The 27,262-nt window shown below is 40.0% G+C and overlaps 1 protein-coding gene and 1 pseudogene across 13 annotated transcripts in view; both read right to left on the reverse strand.

Moving 5' to 3' along the window:
• LOC149318480 (CST complex subunit STN1-like) overlaps positions 1 to 27,165 on the reverse strand; it is a 39,230-nt gene extending 12,065 nt beyond the window's left edge. For 2 of the 13 annotated variants that reach the window (XM_089509823.1, XM_089509810.1), the window contains exons 1-8: positions 21,660 to 21,737; positions 17,063 to 17,169; positions 13,341 to 13,403; positions 12,122 to 12,331; positions 9,350 to 9,445; positions 6,248 to 6,319; positions 1,770 to 1,940; positions 957 to 1,068 (exon numbers count right to left, since the gene is read on the reverse strand). In XM_089509823.1, coding sequence (XP_089365949.1) covers positions 957 to 1,068; positions 1,770 to 1,940; positions 6,248 to 6,319; positions 9,350 to 9,445; positions 12,122 to 12,254 — 584 coding nt within the window. In that variant the 5' untranslated portion in view covers positions 12,255 to 12,331; positions 13,341 to 13,403; positions 17,063 to 17,169; positions 21,660 to 21,737. Of the gene's footprint in view, positions 1 to 956; positions 1,069 to 1,769; positions 1,941 to 6,247; positions 6,320 to 9,349; positions 9,446 to 12,121; positions 12,332 to 12,433; positions 12,582 to 13,340; positions 13,404 to 15,900; positions 16,017 to 17,062; positions 17,300 to 21,659; positions 21,863 to 23,305; positions 24,074 to 25,588; positions 25,681 to 27,074 lie in introns of those variants that run through there. The other 11 variants (XM_089509820.1, XM_089509812.1, XM_089509813.1 and 8 more) reach the window with 11 other exon arrangements.
• On the reverse strand, positions 19,169 to 20,201 carry LOC149318481 (filamin-A pseudogene; annotated as a pseudogene).
• Positions 27,166 to 27,262: the final 97 nt, after the last annotated feature.

Below are 27,262 nucleotides of genomic sequence, written 5' to 3' on the forward strand. Positions count from 1 at the left end.
CATCATACTATAGCAACATGAAGCATACTCCATAATCAGAGTCTACGAATGACTACCATTTCACTTCAGCCTCTGTTACTTTACTGTTAAACATTCCAGATAATAATAAAGTGGGACTTCAGTATCCACTGGAGTTTGGTTCCAGGACCCTGCATGGATACCAAAATCTGTGGATACTCAAATCCCATTATGTACAATGGCATAGTAAAATGGCGCCCCTTATATAAATTGGAAAAATCAAGGTTTGCGTTTTTTTTTTGGGGGGGGGGGAATTAAAAATATTTTCAAGCCATGGATGGTTGAATCTGTGCATACAGAATCCATAGATATGGAGAGGCCACTTTAATGTGTGCTTGCTGATGGCACCTGACTCCCTCCCATTCTATAACTCTTACTGCTCTAGAAACAACCTTGCCATCCTTTGCTCATCATGTTCCTGTCCTTGCCTCTGATTATATCCTACATTCATGCCTTTCCCACCATGCCAACACACCATACCAGCACAAAAATCTGAATTTCATGTTTGTCAGCAGCTCAGGCTCATGTAAAACAGGGCTGAAGAAAATGTAGCCCATGGGGCATTTGCAGCTTCCAAACCTGGTTTTGCAGCTTCTATCCAAGAGTCCCCACGCCACCTACCCGCCAGTTAAGTGTCAACATATTTTTATATCACTAGCACTTCTTCTGGTTCCTTCCCATTTGGAAGAAACACATATTCAACCTGAAAAATGTGAGAGAGGGCTGCAAAAAGGGCCTGAAATGCAATAAAATGGCCAGAGCTTCTGGCAGCCCCTACTGGCTATTTAGAGGGGGGAATCATTGGAAGGACACACACAACTGGAGGGAGTATGGGGGTACAGCTAGCCAGGTTCTCATGGGAGGGCAGTGCATTTTTCAACATCTTGCAGTTGCTCATCCCTGATGTAAAGCGTGGTTTCTCAAATCATCTGACTGACCTCTTTGTTTCTTCAGGGATCTGGAAGACCTTGTCATAAATATCTCTATATAGGCGGGGGAGTTCTAACATCCTTGCAATCTGAACTTCACAAACAGGATCATCAACTTTATCTGAAAAGAAATGAGAAGGGCATACAAAGAATGAATAATTCAACATCTAAATATGAGTTGCTAGTTGTAACAGCATCCTTGTTGCTTTATTTCATGCATACTAAAGAATAAAGCCCAGAGATGGTTCACTACTTCTGAATATTAGAGCCTACTTGTACATTCTGCTTATAACTTAGTAAGCAGTAGTGGACAGGGATGGGAATATACAACCACTTGCATTTGAACCTCTAGGGCAGCTGCCCCATTGCAGAAATAAAGCAGTTTCATTTAATTTTAACTGCTATGACTCAATGCTATGGAATTCTGAGTTTTGAAGGTTTGGAGATATTTTGCTTCCCCTGTCAGAGCACTCTGGTACTCCACCAAACTACAAATCCTAGAATTCCATAGTACAGAGCCATGAAAGTTAAAATGGTGTCAAACTGCTTTATTTCTGCAGTGTGGCAGCAGCCTAGGACAGATTCTGGAGAGTCGAGCTGTTACCTTACACATTGAACTGTGTAGGCTGCTGTCATTTAAAAACACCCAGCAAGACCTGGAGGCTGTTCACATTTGTACTCAATGGTGTGGATCAGAGATCCAAATTGGCTCAGTTCTGAAAGAAAAATCCTTGGTATAGTTTATAATAAAATGTAGATTATAACTGTAGGAACTTTAAAGGTCAAATAAAAAAGCAGACTGCTGATAGAGTAACTGCTCACAATAGACAGAAGCCTTGATTTCTCTCTGTTGTCTGTAGATCCGAACAGAGCCGCGAACTCTGACTAGATCACCAATTTCCAACCTTGTTTTTTGATGAACTGTCAATTGGAGCTTTCTTATTTGTTCCATTAGATCAAAGTTACATGAAGTGCTAGGAAGAGATTCAAAATCTGTGGAGAAATAAATAAATCTCACATGTTGTTGCTTTAGTCACAATAGTTTGAATGGAAAAGCTAATAGGATTTCTCTGATATCATAACAGATATAGCCCAACATGGCGTGGATGTTAAAAGGCATACAAAAGCTGGAGAGTGTCCAGATGAGGATGACCAAAATAGTGAAGGGTCTGGAAACCATGCCCTATGAGGAGTGACTTAGGGAGCTGGGTATGTTTAGCCTGGAGAAAAGAAGGTTAAGAGGTGATATGATAGCCCTGTTTAGATATTTGAAAGGGTGTCACAATGAGGATGGAACAAGCTTGTTTTCTGCTGCTGCAGAGAATAGGACCTGGAGCAATGGATGCAAACTAAAGGAAACGAGATTCCACCTCAATATTAGGAAGAACTTCCTGACAGTAAGAGGTGTTCAACACTGGAAACCTTCTTTGGAGGTTTGTAAATAGGCTGGATGGCCATCTGTCAGGAGTGCTTTGGCTCTGTGTTCCTTCATGGCAAGGGGTTGAGATGGATGGCCCTTGAGCTCTCTTCCAACTCTATGATTTGATTCTATTCTATTCTATTCTGCAACATTATGGCTCCATAATTATTTTGCCTTTCATACACTTACAAACTTATCTCGCTCGTAAAGCCTTGTAGCAATAGCCCTAAGAAGCATTACAAATAAAAGCAAACAAAGCAAGAAGAAGAGTGGAGGAGAAATAAAAGAAAATGCTGAAGACCCCACTGACTATGGTTGGGACTCAGCAGAAAAGGAAGTCATTTCAAATTTAAAAAGAAAGCAAGCATTACGAAATAATTGCCCCTCACCTCTCTATCGCCATATTTTCTGAAATGTAATAATAAATCTAGTTGCTCTGTCATTTGTTTAATTTATATCCCACCTTTCTCTCATGAGTGGGAGAACAATTTTATATAAAATGAAAATATTAAAACACTCCACTAAATAAAAATACAGTACTCTTCCAGTTAAAAGCCCCTTCCACAGCAAATTAGATCAGTTGACAAAAGCCCACTTGAATAAAGAGGGTATCTGATACCAGTGGAAAAGAAACAGGAAAGGGAGCTAGTGTCACTATCTTGACAGGCAGTTTCAGAGAATGGAAGCAGCCACCAAGGAAGCCTGAGATTTATATTACATTCTCTATATTGAGGGATGTATACAACTGTTTGATATAACTTAAGTATAACTATTTAAGCAATTCCCGAGAAGTACTAATTTTTGGTAGGGATGTGGTGGCTTAGTGGTTAAGACGCCAGTTCTGATGATCGGAATATTGGAAGGCTGGCAGTTTGAGGCCCAAGTGCTGCATGATGGGGTAAGCTCTATCACTAGTCCCAGCTTCTGCCAACCTAGCAGTTCAAAAGCATGCAAATGCAAATAGATAAATAGATACCACTTCTCAGTGGGAAGGTAACAGTGTTTGGTGCAGTCATGCTGGCCACATGATCACCAGAGCAGTCCTCAGACAACACTGGCTCTATGGCTTAGAAAAGGAGATGAGCACTGCCCTCTACCGTCAGTTACAACATTCATGTCAAGGGACTACCTCTACCTTTTACCTTTACTAATTTTTGAAACCAAGAATGTATTTTTAATTTGTTAATCCAAAACTTGAATCTTTCTACCACTTGCACTGTGCCAAATAAATATCTAAGTATTTAATCAGCAACTACCAACACATTCAAGCCTATCTGGTTAACTTCAGCTGAGGGACATCTCTGTTCTTAATCAATGTTCCTTTTAATCTCACCAGTGGTAAAACACACCTTTTTCTTCACAATCGATCTGACAATATCTAGTATCTAGGGAGTTTATCGCATTGGCTTTGTTCCTGCGATAGATGTGGGATGTAACTTAAAGAAGGCAGATCTTATTGCATTTCCCCATCACCAGGGAGTATGCAGCCTATTTGCAATCTGGGCTTCTGTTGCATTTTTTCAAGAACGGGAAAATCCCGTTCTTGAATATTTATGGGAGGACCCCAGAGAAGCCCGGGTTGCAAACAGGCTGCATACTCCCCAGAGACAGGGAAATGTGATAATATCTGCCTTCGTAAATTTACATCATGCGTGTATTGCGGGAGCAAAGTCAGTGCAATAAACCCCTAAACCAGTGGAGCTTCAAAAGCTTGTGACATATTTTATGCATTTTGGCTGTCTCAATAAAGGTATCACTGTTTTGTGTATTTTGGATGTTATTGTACTCTGCTATATGGTCAACACGACTACCCCTGGATATGTTTCCTGGATGTGAAGATACCGCATTTTAGCCACAAATAAAAGAGAGAGCCAATGGACTGGGACTTTAGTACTTGCGGTTTCTGCCTCTAAGAAAGGGTTAAAATAATTATTTTTTCAAAATAATTGGGACTTCAACTGGCATGTTTTACCCAACAGCACCTAAAATTTTCCTACTGCAAAAGCATGGAGGCTTTTTGAGAGATTTTGTGTTCATTGCTCAGTAAAGGGGTTTGTGACTTCACAAAGGACTGAGATGTCCTGGATCTCATAAGATCCAGGACATTTTGTTTTGCTAACTGAATTTAAATTTCCTAGACTTTAAAACACTTTGTTTCCTAGGAACACAGGGCCAGAAAAAGGAGTGGCCTGCCTACATAGATATCCAGACTCAGCACACCACCACCCTTGACATTTTGACAACAAACAAAAATAGCCTCATGCTGCCATCTGAAAATACAGGCATGTGACTAACATTGTCAATTTTTAACACCTTTACCTGATGAAGAAGCCAGTGGAGCTTTGAAAATTTGTGACATATATTTTATGCATTTTGGTTGGCCCTATAAAGGTATCACGGTTCCATAGATTTTGAATGTTATTGTTCTATTCCACATAGCGAGAGTAACTTTGCTGATATTGGTTCAAGCCAGAATGCATATTAGAAAGTGCTACTTTAAAATGCAGCAATCATGCCACTGTTCTATAATTCAAACTTCAAGACAAAATATAAATATCCTTAGCAAATCTCACACTAAATAAAAGGAATCTTGCTATTATTAGAAGCAAACCAAAATCTGCCAAGATACAAATACCCTCTGACAGACCTTCATGCTTATTAATTTAAAATTCAGATTTTTTTCATCTTGAACAGTATAAACTTTAATTGCTGCAATCTGGAAAAAAAAATTACCTGAACAAATTCTCAGAACACGCTAACTAATTAATATCCTGTGTCTTCCATGAGGACTTTTACGGACATTAAATTTTAGGTCTAAGGTGATGTCAAAGAGCAGGAGACTTCTGCATTAAATACTATCAATTTTTCACAATATAACTGAATGCATTATTATGCTTTCAGATGTCTGATATATACCGTAGGTGGGATTCAGATTTGGCAATCTGATTTCAACTGTGTGTTGATAAAGCTTTCAGTATGAAAACTAGAGCAACTATTTTTTCTTTATTAGTTTCATTATTTTCAACACACTGATGGCACAACCACAGATAGAAGGGGAAGACTGTGACAGCAGGAAGTGTCTAAGAATAGAAGAAATAAAGCCTAATGAGTTCAAGACAGGTGATCAGCAAGGCTCTATATGATTATGTGCTGATATGTTTTCAAACTGAATTACCCAGCCTCTTCTTCAAACTGATTGACCTAGAGAGTATGACAAAGTAGGAGAGAATCTGTTCATGTAATATGTGTTTTGGGGCAGCAGAATAGGGTCATTTGCATTGAAGCCTGGAGTACAGAAATATATGCCTATTTATTTTTCCACCACTTAGCCCAAACTTGTGCTCAGATTATGAATATGCATGGACTTCTACAAACAGAAATTCACCACTTGAGGATAGACATCTGTGACCATTAAAAGGTAAAGAGATAAAGAGAGAAGAAAAATCCACACAATGGAACAGCCATGCAAAAAGAAGCCAGAGCATGCTGTATTCAAGAGAGTATAACACATCTCAGATAATTTGGTCAGCTTCAAAAGAGATCTATTGGTGAACAAATACACACATGCACTCATTTTTATGTCTCCCTATATCAGAGATGAAGATATTCATTAGGAGATGTAATAAAGGAAGCCTCTTTGGCCAGACTGAAGGCTTGGACTGAAAGATCAGCTAGGTGACAGCCAGAGCCATTAGCTGTGAATGACTGCTGTTGCAGTCGTTTGTTTACATTTTCACATACCGGTAATTACATTGTGTATAGAAAAATTTGAAATCAGGAAAATGCAATAAGCACCTAAAAACAGCCCTAACCACAGATATTCTGATATATTTTATGAAAGCTAAAGCTGAAGGCAAGTAGTTATAGATCTAAACATTACCTGACAAAGATTTCTGTTCTGCCAGTGAATTTTTCCAGCAGATGCATCTTATAACTCCTGTGCCATCATCCACTAAAAGAAAAGAGCAATAGAGTAGTGAAGGTTTACCTTTCCAGAATACAGAGCAACAGGACATAAACATTAACTTTTACCAAGCCACATAACACGTTTGCTCGGCAATGTGTTTCTTTTTTACTATCTAAGTAGCACAACATATCTTTAATGACTATCAGAAACCTCCCATCACTTTTCCCAATTTCAACTGTTATTGTGTGCTGCAGGACATCAAATGATTGAAAGCTGCTCACCTGCCATCCAGGTAAGCAAGACATAACACAATTCATCCTCTAAAATTCTTTCACTTATGGCCCTTGCATGGTGGCAAAAGAGGTTTCTGCATATGAAGAAGTGGGTTAAGAGGATATCTGGGACTATACTGGGCTATAAAAATGTAGAAAGAAAATGGGTTTTGTTTGTTTTGGCAGGTTTAATGTTTGATGCACAATACATTCCCTACTCTGTGATAAAGTTATTCTGCTTATTATTACTGGCATTCTTCTATCTGTTGTTTGTTGTTGTGTGCCTTCTAGTCATTTATGACTTATGGTGACCCTAAGGCTATCATGGGGTTTTCTTGGGAAGAATTGTTCAGAGGGAGTTTTCCTTTGCCTTCCTCTGAGAGAGGAAGTGACCTAGCTGAGGTCAGCCAGTGGGTTTCTATGGCCAACCAGGATTCAGATCCCTGTTCAGCCAGGGAAAGCCAATGGATGATGTCAGTCAAATCACTCTCTGTCTTGTGGGAAGGCAATGGCAACCTTCCCCCTTAAGAGCCAGTGTGGAGTAGTTGTTTGAGTGTTGGGCTATGATTCCAATTTTTTAAAATTCATTTTAATTTACTGCTATGGGCTTACATTTGCTCTTGCCTTTGCTGTCCACTCCCATGCCCATCCTTTGTATTCTTTTATAGCCAGAAACACAAACACTACATACAAGTCCTTTGTTGAATCATCCAACACTAATTATGCATCCCAAAACAGATACAAGATAGGTAACAATTATATTTATTTAGCATGTAAACTGTATTGGGTACAAGACAGTATCCAGAAATAGCAACAGTTTGAAGAGAAATCAAAGAGATGAACAGCAGAAGAAAAAGCTTTCATTTTAAATATGTAGGATTTATGGTATTTATGATAGGATTTATGCACTGTCACTCTCCAGCACCCACTGGAAGCTTACCGCTTATCCATACTTTCTATCCAAGAACCTATAATACCTTTTAGACTTGTGACACTACTTTATTATTATTATTATTATTATTATTATTATTATTATTATTAACCTTTATTTATAAAGTGCTGTAAATTTACACAGCGCTTTACATACAATCTTTTTAATTGGACGGTTCCCTTCCCTCAGGCTTACAATCTAAAAAGAACTTACTTACTTAATGTACTTACCTACATTACTTGAAGCCATGCTTTCAAATCAGTTACTGATCATTTTCAGCAGTAGGATACGTGGCCTGATGAACCAAGTCTTACCTAGCAAGCCTGTGTTTGTTATCTGTGTGAACCATGTACTGCTAAACAATCAGTGCTTGCAACAAGTAATCTCCTTTAAAAAACTTTTAAGATAAACAATCCAGACTGTTTAGTACAGAAAGGATTCCCTCCCTTCTGCAATTTCCTTCCAAGCAAAGGAGTATATCATGCATCAGTAGTCTTGGGCACTTGATCCAGCTGATGCAACACTCACCAATTAGCTTCCCAGCTAGCACAACTTCACTTTAAACAGAGAGACATAAGTGAAAGTTGCAACTCATTTTAGCTAGCTCACCTTGCCTCTGGCTAGGACAGGGAGGAGTAGTTTGGCACAAAGCCTGAAAAGGAAACTAGGAATAGTTTGAACATGGAGAGAAAGAAACAGAGAACAGGAGAACAATCTGGAGGAGAGAAGTGATGAGAACTCAACGCTTTTGCTAAGTTCATTTTGAATATACTGTATGACATTTCACTGGTGTGATTTTGCTGAAGGTAACATATAGAAAAGGGGTCTCTACATGCTGAGTTGTGGAGATGGGACAGATAACAAGAAATAGATATGAAGAAAATGGAGGCACAGTCTATCTCTTCTAAACAAAAATAAGCAACAACAAATCATCGTTTTCACAAGAATGGGCAGGTAGCCAGTTCCTCACTCTGTTTTTGGACAGAGCATGGAAGCTCCTGCATACAAAAAGAGTCAGTCTGACTGTTAGCCAACAATGACAATAATGGACTCCATGGACCAATGATCCGAGGCAACATAAAGTCATTTCCTACATCCCTATGTGTGCTTATATACAAGTACATGTGACAGATTTAGGTAACCCTCCCCCAAGTCTGACCTCTCAACAATAATCACTTTAAAAGTATCACCCTTCAAAAAGTTAAGAACAGAACTTTGTTGCTCTACTTTACACAATTGAAAGGATTCAACAGAACTGGAAGAATTTGGAATGGAGCGGTACTGCTGAGTTTATGATCTGTTTGTTGTACACAAGAAGCTCTCCTTCTTCTTATCAGAGCCCCTTGAACAACCTGGTTTTCTGTCTGTCTATAGGAAAGAACTGAAACCATTATCTCAGATTCAGTGTAAATTACTCTCCTTTAGGTAGTCCCACATCCATCGACAAATTATAAAAAAGGAAGGTTACAATCCTATGCTCGCTTACTTGGGAGTGCATCCCATTGAACTACAACAGGCTTACTTCTGAGTTCATATGTACAGAAGTGTATCATAATATCATGTTTCAAATGTTTACAAACAGCCACAAGACATTTTTCAAATATATGCTAATGTTGGCTTTCCTTTCAAGACTGTACTGAGTATCTTTCAAGACTGCATTGAGAGCAAGTCTATGCTATACATCACTAAAAATTATGACGATTTTTTTTCTTTTCAAAAATAGCCCAGCTGTTCAATCAATGGTCTTTCAACTTTATGGTATTAATGGCCACTTATTATTATTATTATTATTACTTTATTTTCTTATATCCCACCTTAGGAACTCATAGAACATAAGCATAGAAGAAATATGCTAATAGAAATTATGCTTACCTCCATAAGTATGGAAGGCATCTCTTTCTTTGATTAGAACCACAGTTCCAAGAATATCCACTTGCTTTATTGGATGCCTATTATAAAAGAAAATACCTAAAAAGACAAGAAATAGTATGTTTCTAGATTTGATTGTTTGAACTCCTGTCATTCTTCATTTAATTCTATCCACCCAATCCTCCCTGTATCACCTAGTTGTACCTAGTTTTAGTCAGTTAGCTTCAACTACTTCACACTATGAGTTTCCTTCAGGCTTAAATCAAAATATCTGATCAGTGATATCAGCTTTTGATCAAAAGATTAAATTTCTATCCTTCAAACTAAACCTGCAGACTGAGTCAGACTAGATTCAGACTTGATCAGACTATCATGGTCAGATTTGGTCTCACATTTGTGTGGTGCGATTTAGAGGTTCAGGATTATAGTGGGAATATAGTTCAACTATCAGTGTCTTCCATCTCATCTACACAGTACGACACACTGCATTCCTATACACATTCCACTATAGTTCTAGTTACTGTAATTAAGGAAAGTCCTGACTGTAAATATCCCACTCTCTTGTATGAGCATCCAATAAGAAAGTTAAAGTTCCTATTTCTCAAATTTAAGTCACAGTTCTAAAAACACTCATGCTATGGAGATGTATCAATGAAACAGCTTACTGGCAAGAAGGAAGAAGCTAAATTAAATAGATATATTATTAGGACAGACTTCCGAGAATAAATGCTTTTGGCAACTCCCAGCCATAACCTTTTCCAGTGAAATTAAATTCCATTCACTTCACATTGCATTTCCCTCATACCTCCCATATGTAGGGCTGCCATTTAGACCAAAATATAGGACAAATGTAGGATAAAATGTAGGACATTTAAGAAAAATATAGGACCTTAAATGTCCTACATTTTGGGCTAAATTCTCAAATTAAAAAATCAAAGAGTATGAGACAAAGTTTAGTTTTCTACAAGTCTATATTATACACCAAATGTTTGATTGAAATGTACACACTCATTTTTCTGGTATACATGTGGTGGTGCCATGGAATATGGCTTAAACTTTTGCTACGGAACAAGGTTCAGGTTTACAATGTGACAACAAACACTATGGTCTCCTTCATCTGTTCTGCATCTCAGACTCAAACATATAAAATATACTGTAAATTCTCCTCAATGGTGAATGCCTCCCATATGGCAAATATTTGTGTCCAGCTGCATACAATATGGATTGATATGGAAATGTTTCTATGTGGCAGCTGTTGCATATAAATTAGGTCTCCTTCTCAACCATTTGAGAAGAGCTAAGGTCTTTGATGGATAGCAGAGGCTTTACTCTGATTGCTTGCAATAATAGAGTCTGCCCTGGGTAACTTGTCTATACGTTTACCTGAGCAGCACTTCTGATGCTTATCACCTTGATTGAATGGCCAGAGGAAAACTGTCTGGAAAAGACATTAAAATTTTGAGACTTCTTTTTGCTTGATCTGATCTAGTTTGACTTCTGACTCTTAAGGCCCAAGTGTAATAAAGAGAACTAAGGGCCCATATAGACAGACCAAAATAAAGCTGCTTCAGGTCACTTTGGAGGTATGCTATTTAAATGCTGCATGCATCCTAAGAGGCCAGAAGCCACGCCAAAGCCCTGCTCCAGTCCTAAGCACTTCAGCATAACTTTGGCGCAGCTTCTGACCTCTTAGGATGCATGCATCATTTAAACAGCATACCTCCAAAGTGACCCAAAGCAGCTTTATTTTGGTCTTTCTGTATGGGCCCTAAAAAACCAACCCTTGGCTTCCATGGAAGAGTTATGGGTCATATTACCCAGAACAGCACAGGAAATCAAACAAAGCACATTGCTTTACACACTGAAAAGAAAAATAAGGTGTACATGCCGACACATAGAAATCAAAATGTTTTTTAAAAGCATGTTTAGAAACTGGTTTTTCACTCTTCTCTTTACAAACTGAGGACTGAACATCTTTTTTCTGTTTTTTTTTTTTTGTTTTGTTTTATGACAATCAGAATGTATTTACTTTTTTAAAAAGTAAAGTGGTATTTCTTTTTAATTAATAGCTAAAGCTTGATCCATGTTGTTTCAATAAACATTTATTCACCTTTTTAACAGTTGTTAAAATAGTGACCTCCTTAGCTGGCAATTTCCTTAGCGAACAGTTCCTAGCCTCATTTGCCCAGCAGTAACTATGTCTCAATACTTTGTCTTGGACTACTTTTAGAGTTTGCCACAGAGGTCAATTCTGGGGGGAGAGGAATTATTGGCAGCCCCCCCCCCCCCGCCCCGATTATCTTTGACTACAACCAGCATCCTACTTAGCCAGTGGCCATAGTGGCTGGGATGATGGACACTGAAACCCAAAATCAGCCTGGGTTCCTAAATCATTCTGGGACTCTCTAAACCTTTCCTTCAGACTAACCGGATAACATCAAAGCTATTTGCTTTTCAACAGGTTTTTCAGCCTCAATATACTTTGATTTGATTGTTAGAAAACTGCCATATCCCTGGAATGGAATGGAAGGTATTTTCCCTTCAGAAACTGCTGGAGTCCTTTGTAATAGCCATGCATTTTGCACAATGAACTGGAAATTTGGCAAGATAATTTTATTATGGGAGTCAAAGATGTAAAGCAGATATATAGAACTAATTTCATAAAGTTCCTTCCGTCTTTCTTTTTTTCCCTATTGAGGAAGGTGACTAAGGCAAGCTGAGGCTTTTCATTAAAAAACAGTAATATTTTTATGCACCCACTTAATTAGCCCTTACCTGGAACCTGTTTAGACTCCTTCATTTCTAATATGTCCTTTATGTACAGTCTTGCAAAGGCTGAAAATATAGGATTCAAGCCCCATAATAGTGATGGGACCTCTACCTCTGAATCTGTAGCTGTGGCAAACATTTAGAAATGAACCCTCAACCATGAAGATCATGAATCAATCAATGGCAAGCAGAGCTTCAGATGAAATAGTTGCCAGCCTTAAAAGGGAGAAAATTAGACATTAGAAAATTAGAAAGCATATTCAAATACAAGAATGTCTTAATCGAATTCTAAAAATGTATTTTAAAATAGTACAATACCTGAACTGAAATACCTAATTGTTATTGTTGTATGCTATCAAGTCGTTTCTGACTTATGGAAACCCTGAAGTGTACCTATTGTGGAGTTTTCTTGGCAAGATTTGTTAACCACTACACTGTGCTGGCTCTCTTATAACTGCTCACATTGCTGCAATTGAAAGAGAAACATTGTGCTACAGAAATGATGAAAGGACAATGTTAGGTACAAAGAACCGTGAAAAACAGATGTCAGATGAAAAGAAGACAAGTACTGTACCAAAAAAAATTGTTTTTGAGAAGCATTTTATTAAGAGCATGACAACATCTTTCCTGTATGCTCCATTCATCACTAGAAGCCTTATTCCAGAGTCCTTTATAAATATTGATACATTGTCACTAAAAATAAGTTTTTTTCTGTAATGACACCCATCCTAGAGAACAGCCTACCAAAGAGATCTGTAAGACCCCAGTGAGTGAAAGCAGAATAAAGAGATCACAGAAAAAATAATGAATTATTTTTCATCATTCTTCTTTAAAATAAATTACGCCTACGACTTCAAACCCAAGAGCTCTTTAGAAACATAAATATGGTACTGCTCTTTTTCCAATAAAAATCCAAATTATTCCTAAAAGTCAGCCTTAGTACTAGAGAATTTAAAAACAGTTGACTTCATACTAACCCTTAAAATGGGATCCAGGTAGAATAACAGACAAATTGATGTGATCCACTATTAAAGACAGAATTATTAAGCATACAGAAAAGGAAGACATAAAAAAAATCACCATGGAGAAAGTGAAACTAGAAGGATCTTTAGTGTCCTTTGAGACATCAAGTGTATATGCAGCAAGCAGTATTCTAGTGGGATCAGTTAACTGTCCAAATAATGTAAACAACTATTAATTTCTGTTAAGAAAAGAAACTTCATACCTTTTGGACAGCATGAAATTGGCAAATGTAAAGTCTGAGGATCAACAATATGGGTCAGGCATCCTGTGGAGTTAATTAAAAGAAGGTTAAAATGAGAAGTAAAATTCAAGCAAGGACTACATTCTGGTCACAGTGTGCTTTGCACCCTGCTGCCCAGAAATCCTACAATGCGTTACAGTTGTTACCATCTTTGAAGATAACTATTGTATCATTAGTAGCAATGACCAATACAGTGTCATTTATAACATAATGATGAATTTCATTATTTCCAGGGCTTTCACTTAATTAGTCTAACCCCTGCCATGCTCTGCATGTAGTGCACAACCATCCTTTGACCACCAGGAAGGGCAGACCTCATTTGTGTCTATCTTCTTTTTTAATAGAAGAAAAGACTTGTGAGATTTTTTAGTTTGAATCAATAAAAAAGTAACAAACCTAAAACTCACTGTTGACTAAGACTTTCATTAGGAACAAACAATACAGCACAAGGGTATACAAACTATTTAACTCTGGAACTCTTCATCACACTACATACTAAAAAACCAAGAAATGAGGAATACAGTCGGCTCTTCTTATACACAGATATTTTATACACGGATTCAAGCATACACAGTTTTAAAATGTTAAAAAAAGTATAAATTTCAAATATCAAACCTTGATTTTCTATTTTTTACAAGGGACACCATTTTGCTATGTCATTATATTTAATGGGACTTGAGCATACACAGATTTTGTTATCAACGGGGGATCTTGGAACCAAACCCCAGCGGATAACAAGGGTCCACTGTACATAAAAATATCAAAATATTTGGCCAGACATTGTGACAATGCCATCCTCATATCAGACCCAATTTGAAGCTGGTGATTGTAATTTAATGTTCCAGTCCCTATTACATGCTGCAGGTTTCCGATTACGCTTTGTTTACTGCATTTATATCCTGCCTTCCCTCTGCGGTTTTCAAAACAGCATACCTGATCATTCTTCTCATTTTTATTCTCTTAATGGCATAATAGTTTAAGCATTGGACTATGACTCTGGAGACCAGGGTTCAATCCCTGTTTGGCCATGTAAACCCACTGCATGACCTTGGGAAGTCACACTTTCTCAGCCTCAGAGGATGGCAACGGCAAACCCCTCTGAAGAAACTTGCCAAGAAACCCCCCAAAAACTTCAGGCACTCACCTGAGGGTCGCCATAAGTCACAAAGAACTTGAAGCAACACAACAAGAGCAACAATAGGAAAACGACAACCCTGTTAGGTGGGCATACCTGAGATTCTGGGACAGTTTTAACAATGACAAAGAAAGCTTACTAGGGGAGCCCCCACCCTTACCCACTTCAGAAATTGTGACTCCTATGTAGTTTTGACTAAATTGTGAGGTAACAGTGGAGATGGCAATAGGACATAAAGATGGGGTGTTATGTAGCTGCTACCAGTCAAAGAAAGAGTGGGCAGTATCCTGGATTTAGGTGCCAGATAGGACACTCCACCAGGTGTTGGACCACTCTGGATTTGCACCTCTGAAACTCAACAGCTGGCACTGAATTTGCTGCTGTCATCATGGCTGCCACAGAAGTTTATTGAGAACTGTGTCAGCTCTTTGTGGTGCAGGACAGTGCCACAGCATCCTTGTGCACCTTCTGTACCTACCAAGACTTCAGGATTAAGTATTTTCGCCCTCCTAAAAACAATAAAGTGTGGGAATTAAACATGTTTTGTGGTGCCAGTGTTGGGTGCCTGCCATCAGATTTGCAAAGACAGAAATACTATGAAGCTGCAGAACAAAAGTGTGAAGGTCCATTTCTGTGCTGCAATCTCAATTTCCACAAGGTAGTCATTCATGGCACTTCTCAATTCTTATATTCTCATTGTCCATTTTGCCTCTTTCTTTCCATTACCAAACTATTACCCAATCTGCAAAAATTTACGCACTGACATCAGAAATTGTTCCAACAATGAACTGAAAAGAAAATGTGAAAGTAATGATAGATTTCTGACATAAGTCAATGTGAAATGTCTTGTCTTAATTTTTTAGCAGTGCAGAAATAGTATCTCCATCATTTATACTTTATGTGTATTTACTGGGAGAATTAGTAAAGGACAAACACTGCAACTGCTAATGTTTAATTATGATCTACATTAAGTATGCAGCTATAACCTTCTGTAACACACAAACTATTAAAATAAAATAAAAGTATTAATATTATTTTTAAAGCATTTTGTCACCTTCAGTATGAAGTTATTATTTAGCTTTTTGGTTTTTCTCAAAAAGGCATGAGGAGAGAGAGCATAAAATTACTTGTAATCACAAAACAACCAAAAGGATTGTTTTCATATAACAAACACTGCTCTCAAACTAGGAATAGCTTCTGTGTAAATGAAACAGACAATAAAGAGTCAGTCTTGTGGCAAAAGATACAAGACATGCTTTTTTCTTTAACCTGGCACAAAGCTCCTTTTTGATTTTGGAAATGTGTGATCATATAATATATGGTACTTCTTGTATCCCCTTAAAAGGAATGTTGGTTGCTCAGAACTGAGAAAGACAAATTACATACCTGCACTTTACTTATGTAGAGAGATCTTTTAGTACTTTTGAGACTAACTGAAAGAAAGAAGTTGGCAGCATGAGCTTTCATAAACTGAAGTCTACCTCCTTTAATCCAGTGAATATATTCAGCCAAATGTCTAGTAGAAGAGAGCAGAAACTGTGGTATTGTGGTGCACATTTCATTTTACATTATAGCAGCATGTAATTACGTGATATATCTGTTTTAAAAAAGAATCCTGTGGCTCTTTCAGCACCTCGGCCGGTTTCTATTCTGAACCTTTGGACTTAGAGAGATATAACAACGGCTTTTTTTCCAGTGGGCATTTCCTCTTGGTCAGTGAGAAAGCTGGGAAGCCATGAGCCTGATGGGACTTGAGTCTTCAGCTAGGTGAAGAATCCAATAATGACCTACATAGCCTCTGCCTTGTATGGATTAGTAGCATCAGCAATTAAGCATTACTTAGGGCAAAGAGATAATAAAATAGCCAGAAAGCCAATAATGCTTTGAAAACATTGTATGAATACCAGTCTTTTGTCTAGAGAATGTTTACTATTCTGGATTCTCGGCATGTATGGGGGATATACTGAAAGTAAAAAAAGAAAGAAAAAAGAAGTATAAAACAAATTAGATCTCTTCTGTTCTAAGCAGGCTTGGTGGCAAATTAGCTCTGAACATATACATATATTAGAATGTGTATAAACTTACATATTAGAATGGAGAAGATGTTAACTGAGACTGAGATGAAGAATACAGTGGACCCTTGTTATACGCTGTGGTTTGGTTCCAAGATCCCCCGTGTATAACAAAATCCATGTATGCTCAAGTCCCATTAAATATAATGACATAGCAAAATGGTGTCCCTTATAAAAATGGAAAATCAAGGTTTGATATTTGAAATTTATACTTTTTTATCCATGTATAAAAAATCAGTGTATAAGAAGGGCCGACTGTATATAGTTAGGAGACATAAGAGAAGATGAAAGGCAGTGGCAGTGGCATCATTGAGGTTGGTGTCACCCTGAGTGGGTATGGGGAATAGGGAGGAGGAAACCCTCACCACACCATCTAGAGATGGGGCCCACACAAAATCATTGGACTACACTTTGCCCACCCCAATCTACTCCCTCAAATGGCTGTTCTCCTCTGCTCTGCCCACCATCCAGCTAACCTTTCTGTTCTAGGTAGGGAATCAGAGTGGCTGCTCTATGGAGAATAGACTTGTCCTCTGAAACATGGCTGGTCCCATCAGAGCCAAATTACTTCTGGAAAGGCAAGCTAAGCCCAAATGGAAATAAAGGTAGTGCTGAAGTCCATGGTACACAGGTGCAAAAGTTATCCCAATAGTAGAGGCAAGGCATCTTTACTTCTTCTGTTCACAGAGATAGTAGCTCACCATTTACGGTGAGTATGCTAGGCTTCTGGTTATACTAGGAAAGCCAGGAATGTCACTTGAAACAATATACAGAAACAAATCAACATGAAGCACTATAAAATGATACTGCAGTTTCAGTGTGCTGTAACAAGGTAAATGTTAGTGGGCTACAGCTGCATTCACACTGCAGAAATAATCCAGTTTGACACCACTTTAATTGTCAAGGTTCAATGCTATGGAATTTGGGGAATTGTAACTTGTTGTGGGACCAGAGCTCTATAACAGAGAAGACTAAATGTCTCACAAAACTACAATTCCCAGAATTCCATAGCACTGAGCCACAGCAGTTAAAGCCGTGTCAGACTGGATTATTTCTGCAGTGTGGATACAGCCTAAATGAAACAGTCAATTACCTGTAGTAGTTTATGTCACAGGGAGAATTTCCAAATGAAAGTATAATGCTATTGTAAGCCTGTTCCATTAAAACAGTGGCCCCCAAACTGTGCTCTTTAAGGGATTTTGGACTTCAACTCCCAGAATCCCAGATTATTGGCCAACATGGCTGAGCCTTCTGGGAGGTGAAGTCCAAAATCTCTTAAAGGGCACAGTTTGGGGATTATTGCATTAAAGTAACAGGTTTATGCAACACCTTACAAACTTTTTAAAAAAATTACATAATCTTTTGTGATAGTAGATTGCTCCTCTACAGCTCCCAGATAATTACAATTCTCCTTTACAAATGAAAATAAGCCTCTCCTTAAATTGCAAAAAGGAGGTGGTTGAAATAACAGAAGCCCAGAATTACAGGTTTTTCAGAATGTCTTGTATTCAAGTTGGCATTTTATTATTTAGAAAGCCTTAGTCCATTTGCCTGCTAAACACTGGCCACATACTTCTGAAATTATAGGTCACAATCAAACAGGTTTTGCTAACAAAAGCTACAGCTATCTAGAATATTCCAGAAATCAATACTTTCCAGCAACATTACAGAATACCATTTCAGATTATATGTTGAATCCTTTCCTTCACAACTGATTTGTAGTAATCCCAGTTCCTTGAATGCTACAGTTAGGATGTCCAAATTGTTGTTGTTGTTAACTGCCCTTGAGTAATCACCAACTGATGTCGATCCTGCGAATGAGACATCTCCAAGCCTCCCTATCCTCCTCAGCTCTACTTTGTTCTTGTAGATTCAGACCCATGATCTCCCTAATTGAGTCTAGCCATCTGGTGTGTGGTCTTCCTTTCTTTCTACTGCCTTCTACCTTTCCTAGAATTATTGCCTTTTGTACTGTTGAACTTTGGCCACATCATGAGAAGGCATGATTCATTAGGTCATGTCTTCTTATGATGTGGCCAAAGTACAACAACCTCAATTTGATCATCTTGGTTTCCAGGGATATTTCTGGCTTTATCTGCTCAAGTGCCCATTTGTTTGTCTTTTTGGCTGTCCATGGTATCCTCACCACTTTTCTCCAGCACCACATCTCAAATGAGTTGATTTTTCCTCTTATTTGCTTTCTTCACTTTCCAGCTCTCTCATCCATACATGGTGATGGGGAATACAATGGCTTGGATAATTTTAACTTTAGTGCTCAATTGTATATCTTTTACTCTTTATTATCTTGTCTATTATTATTATTATTAACCTTTATTTATGAAGCGCTGTAAATTTACACAGCGCTGTACATGCACTCTTTTTAGTTAGACGGATCCCTGCCCTCGGGCTTACAATCTAAAAAGACATGACACAGAAGGAGAAGGGAGTGGTGGAGGGAAAGGGTAAGAGGTCCAGCAGTTCCTCTCTACCCCCAAGGCCTGGACCAAGGCAGCTGGACTGTAGGGAGGGCTTGGCTTCATAATGGATGGCTAATCAATTTCCAGGGGAAATAATACTCTCAAGTAGGATAATGCATATACAGTACATAGCAATACAGGAAATGGTTTGATAAACAGGCACCAAAAGAACATCAAATAGTAAGCGACAATTATGCAATGCCTGGGAAGGCTTCTCTGAACACGATGGTTTTCAACTCCGTTTTGAAGCTGGTTAAAGAAGTGATGGCTCTTGCTTGTGGGGGAAGAAGGTTCCAGGAGTGAGGGGCAGCAAGTAAAAAGGGGTGAATCCAGGATGGGGCAGAGGAAATCCTGGGCTGAGACAGCAGACCTTGACTACCAGAACGGAGGGCCCAGGCTCTTGAACAATATAGGAAACACCACAGGAGCCATCTTTCTGGTCCTCGAAAGCAATCTCTGCCTTACTGGGGCCTTCCACAGCTATGGAGAGGCCGCCAGCCCCTGCCTCCCGTGTCCAGATGCTAAATTCAGCTGGCACACCAGCTTCAGCTCTTTCCAAGCCTGGGCCACCTGCCCGGACCTTGTGCGCACCACCCTCACCAAGAGGCCCCACAGTGAACTGGAAGGGGCTTTCAGGCACATGCTGCCCTTTGTATTTGACACTGACTGAATGGATACCTGTCTCGGTGGGCACAAAGCGGATGCAGTAAGTGTTGTTCTCTGCTTCTAAGATCTCTGCATCGTGGGACTTTCCTGATGGGCTAGTCACCTGAGCGGTCATGTCCCTGATGTTGATCTCTGGGATTTTCAAACTGAGGTCGCACTCACTGCCAATGTTGGCGACCGAAGGGGCTTTGCGACGCCTTGTGATCATCTGTTTCATTCAACCCTCACCTGTGACCTTCACAGAAAATGGGCTCCCTGGAACATGTTGGTCTGCAAATTTGATGTTGATGATGTAGTTGCCAGGCTCTGTAGGGCAATAGGTGACTTTGCAAGTCCCATCTTCTAAGTCCTCTGTGTTGATGTCAACTTTACTGGGTCCTTCAATAGATAAACTCAGTCCACCATAACCAGCATCTCTTGTGTCAATGATGAACTCTGCAGGTTCTAGTTCCTTTATAGCTGTCTTCCCCATTCCCAGTCTTTTGATTTCCTGATGCAGTCTCCATTCCAATCGGTGTTTGATCCAAGGTATGGGTACTCTTTAACAGTTTTATTTTCCTCGTTGTCTAAATTGAGTTTACAATTCTTTCATGGTCATTATTTTTGTTTTCTTTATGTGCCTGCTTTGAACTTTCTTCTTTTAACTTTGGGCTGAAACAGACCAGCCCAAAGGGATGGCGTGATGCCGCCCCAAAAGAGCCACGTGGGTGCTGCGGCAACCCCACTCCAGGGTTTTGCCACGGTGAAAAAAGAAGCTGCAAATTGACACTTCTTTTTGTGGTAGCTTTTCCTGCCCTGCTGGGGCTTTGTGGTACTGCGGAGGTGTACAGAGTCTAAATGCTGCACCGCCACACCACCATAAAGTTGGTGCATGTGTGGTCAGCTGTGCAGCTTCCCGGAAGTGCAGGGGCATGCACCGTCTGAATGACACACCCCCATGCTGCCGCGAAACCGTTGTATTGTGACAGTCTGTACTGTCACTTCTTAGTAACTGTTCCAAGTTCATGATGTTTTCTGCTAGTAATATGGTGTCATCCACATATCTTAGACTTAGAATGTATATGTTCCTTCCTATTTTCCCTCCTCCTTCTTCTGAGTCTAAACCTGCTCCTCTTATGATATTCTGCATACAAGTTGAACAAGCAGGGTGATAGAATGCAGCCTTGCCTGACCCCTTTGCCAAATGGGAACCATTCTTCTTTCTCTATATTCTGTGTATAGTTGTGAAAGCTGGACAATAAAGAGATCAGAGAACAAGTAAATAAATTCATTTGAAATGTGGTGCTGGAAAAGAGCTCTACAGATAACATGGGCTGCTAAAAAGGCAAATAAATCCTAGAGCAAATCAACCTGAACTTTCCCTAGAAGCCAAGATAATTAAACCAGGACTGTTCTTTGTTGTTGTGGTGGTAGTGGTGCCAAATCATGTGAAGACATGATACACTAGAAAAGACAGTAATGCTTGTTAAGACAGAAGGCAGTAAAAAAGAGAAAGATCCATGGGGATAGGCAGGTAAGAAAATAGCTAGGCTCAACTATTAACACTTGTTATTTTAATGTAAACTACCAGGTAAGTTACCAGGGACAAATATTGTAACTGACAGCTGGTCAGGAATTTCTGTTCATATTATTCATCTAATCATCCTGTTTCAGACATCTATGGCACTGACGATATAAATCATTCCAGGAAAAATGCTGCAGAAAGATTGCACAGATTATTCCCTTTGGGAGCTCCTAATCACTTCTACTGGAATTAAGTATAATTCAGTTGACATTCTTCTAGTAGCAAGAAGAGGACTGTTTAATGGCATTATTCTGTGAGCATTAAAAAGATTTCTACTTATCAACTTCAAAAAGAATTTCTTTAATTTTAAGAATACCTTAGTTTACTTTAGAGCCATTTGACAAATCACATATTAATAGTGCATACCTCATATGCATAAGGTGTTCACTGTAAAATATCATGAGAAATGCTATTATTATACACACATTCCCAGAGCAATCCTATGTTCCATGATTTAGTTGTCACAGATAGCTTCTTTATAGATCAAATTGAGACAGCAGTTCTATGGACATTCAAGAGTAATCTCTGTTGGACACAGTGGAATGTGTCAGGTGTTGGCTGAAGCAGACCTAAAACGTACAAGTAGTCTTCAATATACTAAAACAAGATTTTCTAAATCTAAGACATGATACAGAAAAAGATATATTTATCAGTTTTAATACAAATATTCAATTTGAATTCCCAATTTAAGTAACTACTAAATATGTTCAGTGACTATTTACAATCTCCCACAGGTAGACCCAGGCATATTATGCATGAAAGGGAGATTGAATTTCCCCCTGGTACAGTTGCAAAACCAGACAGGCTTCAAGAGCAGCATAAGTACTCAGCCAGCCAGTACACTTGATATTGTGGAGCTGACTTCAAATGAACAGGAATTTGAACTCGCCATTTAGACTATGGGCAGGAATCCACGCCAATTTTCATTTTTATGTAACCTGTAATTCTACTTTAAAATGCTCTCCAGTTCAGTCCTTAATCCCTTCTTGGCAACAATAACACTTTACTCCCTCATTAGGAGAATTTGTACAGAGAAAAACTGTACTGACAGCACAATGAAGCAGCAGGATCACTCCACCTCCACACATTTGACTTTACATAGAAATGCTGCATGACTCTATCCCTTTCCAGGAGTTACACTGGCTTTTTCATTTCTTACCCAACCAATTTCCAACCAATTTTATTCACCAAACCATAATTTGGCCCTACAGCTCAGTCGTTAGCACAACAGCTAATGCCAAGCCTTACTAGCTCAAATGGAAAATCTAATAGGATTGTGCTAAGCATACCATCAGCAATGCCCACACTTCCACACTGCTAGGCATCATGTATGTACATTTTCCTCAGCTCTCAGGTATTTCAGTTTTCACAGCACACAACAGACACACAGTCACCACTAGGAACACATGTATTAATAGTGGCATGACCTTACTGCTTGTTTTGTACACTCAATGTACAATTAGAAATCGCTGTGTCCTTTACGTTTTGTGCTCTTGCAGTCAGTTATAATCAACTTAATTGAAAAATGGCTCATACATATAAAAAAGAGTAATAAAGAACATTCTATAAATAGAATAAGTCATTTATTGTAATTCTGTGGTACAAATCATATTCTCAAGAACTTAACACCAGTCTGAAAAACAAACAGATGTACATTAGTCAGAAGTACAATCAGGATTTCTGAGGTGAAAAGTGTTGCAGATTTAAAATCGGAAAATCTTGTGCCTTCATCCCTTAATACTTTTCAAATCCTTGCTATTATGTGACTTAGTGAAAATATAAATGTTACAAAAAACAAATCAGTTTGTGCCAGTTTGAAAACAAAAGCCTAATGACTACTTAGAGGTCATGAATATTGCAGTAATCCATTTGCAAGACATTTTCATGTGACTTATTTAAGCCATTTAATGCCTGACAGACAGTGCTCTACAGACAAAAAAGTGGAAAGACCTGGGTTCAAATTCACACTTAGTCATGAAGTTAGCTGGATGACTTTGGACCATTCGTTTTACCTGTTCACAATTTGACAGAATAAATGTGTCTGTGGAGCAGACTGAACTTCCAACTTTTCGAGTCACTCTCTCGGCAACTGAAAGTGATGGCCTGCTCCAAGAAGTGCTTTGCTTTAAAACATGACAGACACCAAAGTGAGGGAAAAAGTGATAGAAAAAGTAAGATGACAAAAAGCAAGCGAGGCGTTCTGCTTGTGTGTTTTGCCCATTTTTAATGAGTTCTACATATATCATCTGCTTGATCTCAACCAAAAGGCTGAGAAGTGATGCTTCGAGGAAAGCAGTCTGAGATATTTTGTGTCTATGCTATATACATCTTTTTCCTGGATTAGACTTCTGTAGTAGCATGCAGTTTAACTGGATGTGTTTTGACCATCATGATACATGAAAGGTGCCATGACACTCACTTATTATCCACATCTTCCCATGAAACAAAAAGGGCTGGGGACCACTACATGTCTGTTTCCTGCTTCCAGGCTGGCAGGGGGTAAAATAATGGCTTATGGTGCTTCCTTGTCCAAAAAGCAGTTCTCCAAAAGGGATTTCTTATCTTCTTAGCCCCAACAGGCACTCTTAAGCAAAAAAGAAGGCAAACCCACCATTTCGTAGCCTGTAACACAAATCCCTGCCTTTGTTCTGATAGCTGAATGTACTAATAGTATGGCTGGGCCCTTTAACTGCCATGGCTCCATCCTACAGAATCCTGGGATTGTTTTGTGAGGCACCACTACTATTTGATAGAGAAGGCTAAAGACCTTGTAAACCTACACATTTCATGATCCCATATGATGGTGTCACAGCACAAAGTGGCACCAAACTACAGTATTTCTACAGTGTCGATGCACCCATAATTTGTTAGTGAGAAGTGCCACAGATTTGTTTCTATTACTATCATTTGTATAGTTAAAAATAAATCCCATGAACAGTGTCAATAATAAATGGAAGAGATAGAAAAGAGACAAAGCAGCAGTGGGAATGAGCAAGCATTAGATAAAAATGCTTTGAGGTATGTTAAGGATTGAGCATTGAGCCAAGGCAGTTAAAGCGGTCTCAAACTGGATTATTTCTGCAGTGTATTTTGGACCAATAAAATCTAATGTGAGGTTCTCCCAATCAAGCAGAGAGTGCAGTGAGTGTTTATCATCTCTGCTCAGCAAGGAAAGAGCCAGATTAGCTTTTTATTAAGGACTGCTGTATTGTGGCAGCCTATCCTGAAATGAATGCATCTCGTTTTGGATCCCTACATTATTTGGGCTCTAACGAACCTAACGACAGCCCTGCCAGGACCTACAGCAAGTTCATGCTACTCAAGTTCATACTTGTTACTCAACAGCAGTACCCTGAGGACTTCATGTCGTACCACAGCTTTCCCTGATATTTGGTTCTGGGACCTGGCCATCTGAGGGAAGCTGTCCTAAACCTGGGCTGCATCCACACTGGAGAAATAACCTGGTTTGGCACTGGTTTAACCACCCTGGCTCAAGGCTATGGAATTCTGGGAGTTGGAGTTTGTTGTGGGCCCAGATCGGCCTTCTCACATTTATATCTGTGTATTTATTTATTTATCTGGAGTATTTATACCCCCGTTCTTCAGCCACAAAGGCTTTCAGAGCGGCTTACAACTTATTTATTAGACGGTCCTCTGCCCTCAGGCTTACAAGCTAAAAATGAACTTGTGTCATCTCAGAGCTGGTTTTTTTTTTGCCATTGCCTTTCCCTCTGAGGCTGAGAGAGTGTGACTTGCTTATCAGTGCACTTAAGCAGTTTACAACGTGTAAGGCAATTGCCCCCACTCATCTGGGTACTCAGAAGGATGCCTGGCTGAGGGACCCTGAGCCCCTGGCTGTGACTGAACTCACAACCTTGTGGTTTCAGAGGCAGTGGCTGCAGTATCAGCATTTAATCACTGCGCCACCAGGGCTCCCACTTTAACTGCCATGGCTCAGTGTTATGGAATTCTGAGAGTTGTAGTTCTTAGCCTTTCCTGTCAGCCACAACAAACTACCAATCCCAGGATTCCACTGCACCGAGCCTTGGCAATTAAAGCGGTGTCAAACTGGATTATTTAATTTATTATTAATTAATCATTTATGCAGCCCCAAGAAATTTCCACGGCCCCACCGGGCTTCGAACCCTGGTTCCTCAGCGTCCTAGCCCAATGCTCAAACCACTACACCACACTGAGACTTAAAACACGCCCCCTTTATTTCGACTATAACGGAAAACCAGCCGCCCCCTTTTCAAACCCCCTCCTCAACATTCGAATCCACTCTAGAGACTTACCCGCCAGAAGAGAGCTCCGCGCCTTCCTATTGGCCCGCCGAGCGCCGACCTAAGGTCACGTGCAAAAGGAGACTGGGAGAGGATAAAAGGAGGAGGAAGAGGAGAAGAAACCGGAAAGAAAACCAAGCTAAGGTAGCCGCTCCTCCAGCGCAGCTAGCTCCTCCCCTTTTCCTTCTGTCCCGCCCTACTTCGGTTATACTGTATATTTATTTTTTTCCTTCAACCCGCCCAATAAGGTGACGTAGGAGGGCAAAAGAATCAACAGTTGTTGGGCGAGTGTGTGTTAAGTTACTGCGCGTGCGTGGCGCAACGGAAGGACGGTTGGCGTCAGTTTAGCGAACTGGGCGAAGAAGCGCGAGGCTCTTGCGCGCTCCAGGGGCTGACAAGGAGGGAACCAGTGCGCATGCGCGAGCGCAGAGGGGCTGACAGAGAGGAAGTTAGCGCGCATGCGCGGTTGGTGGAGGAAGGGAGGAGCAGTGAGGCTCTTGGGCGGCTTGGGCTGGGGAAGGCGAGGAAAGAGGCATATTAAGGCGGCTTAGTGGCCAGAGGGAGGAAGTGGGAGCCCAGGAGAAGACGGAGAGGTCGTTTATACGTTCCCCCTGCTTCCCTCCCCTTCCTCCGTTGGCCACCAAACTCAACGCCTAGGTAATTGCTGCGTGACTCTGAGTGGTTCTTGATTTAAGGGCCCCCTGAGAGGAAAGCTATGCTAGGGATAGACTCAGGAGGGTCTGAAACTGGAGCTTGTGTCCAAAGGAGGCCGACTGAAATGGTGAAGGGTCTGGACACCATGCTTTATTAAGAGAGACTTAGGGAGCTGGGGATGCTTAGCCTGGAGAAGAGAAGGTTAAAGAGGTGATGAGAGAGCCCTGTGTAAATATTTGAAGGGCTGTCTTATTGAGGAGGGAGCAAGCTTGTTTTCTGCTGCTCCAGGGATTAGGGAATGGAGCAATGGATTCAAATGACAGGAAAAGAGATTCCAGCTCAACATTAGGAGGAACTTCCTGGCAGTAAGGGCTGTTCAACAGTTGAAGACACTCCCTCAGAGTGTAATGGAGGCTCTCTGTGGAGGTTTTTAAGCAGAGGCTGGATGGCCATCTGCTGGGGATGCTTTGATGGTGAGTTCCTGCATGGCAGAATGGGGTTGGACTGGATGGCCCTTGAGGTCTCTTCCAACTCTATGATTCTATGAAAGGAGCTTTTTTCCTGAGGGGGCAAAAGTGCAGGTTGGGGGGCTGTTACCCCCTCAGGGGAAAAAAAAGCTCCTTTCAGAGCCTCCTCAGGTGCACAAGAGACAAAAAGGAGTCCTTTCAGGACCTCCTCAGGCTTTCTACACTTTGACTCCACTTTACAGTGATTCTGGTGGAGCTCCTTTCTCAAGAAACAGGCGTGGTTGAGTCTGAAGAGGAAATGGGTCAAGGTTTTTTTTGGAGGGGTAGGTTTCATAGGAATTCATAGGGAATTCATTCATTTTCCCTGTGTGTCTCACCCTTTTCTTTCTTTCATTCCCATTCAACAGGCGGTCCCAGAAGACTCCTCTTTACCCAGGTCTCTAAGAGGATGGACGTTCTGCACAGCCTTGGAGTGTTAGATGCTGTCTTCAGTGAAGGAGAAAGGAGGAGGAGGAGGCGTGCACCTGAAACGCTGCAGAAAACCCTGGCTCAATAAAGTCCTCTT

This window comes from Sceloporus occidentalis, unplaced genomic scaffold (genome assembly GCF_023333645.1).
Source record: "Sceloporus occidentalis isolate IW3139 unplaced genomic scaffold, rSceOcc1.0.p SCAF_2, whole genome shotgun sequence".
Lineage (NCBI taxonomy): Eukaryota > Metazoa > Chordata > Lepidosauria > Squamata > Phrynosomatidae > Sceloporus > Sceloporus occidentalis.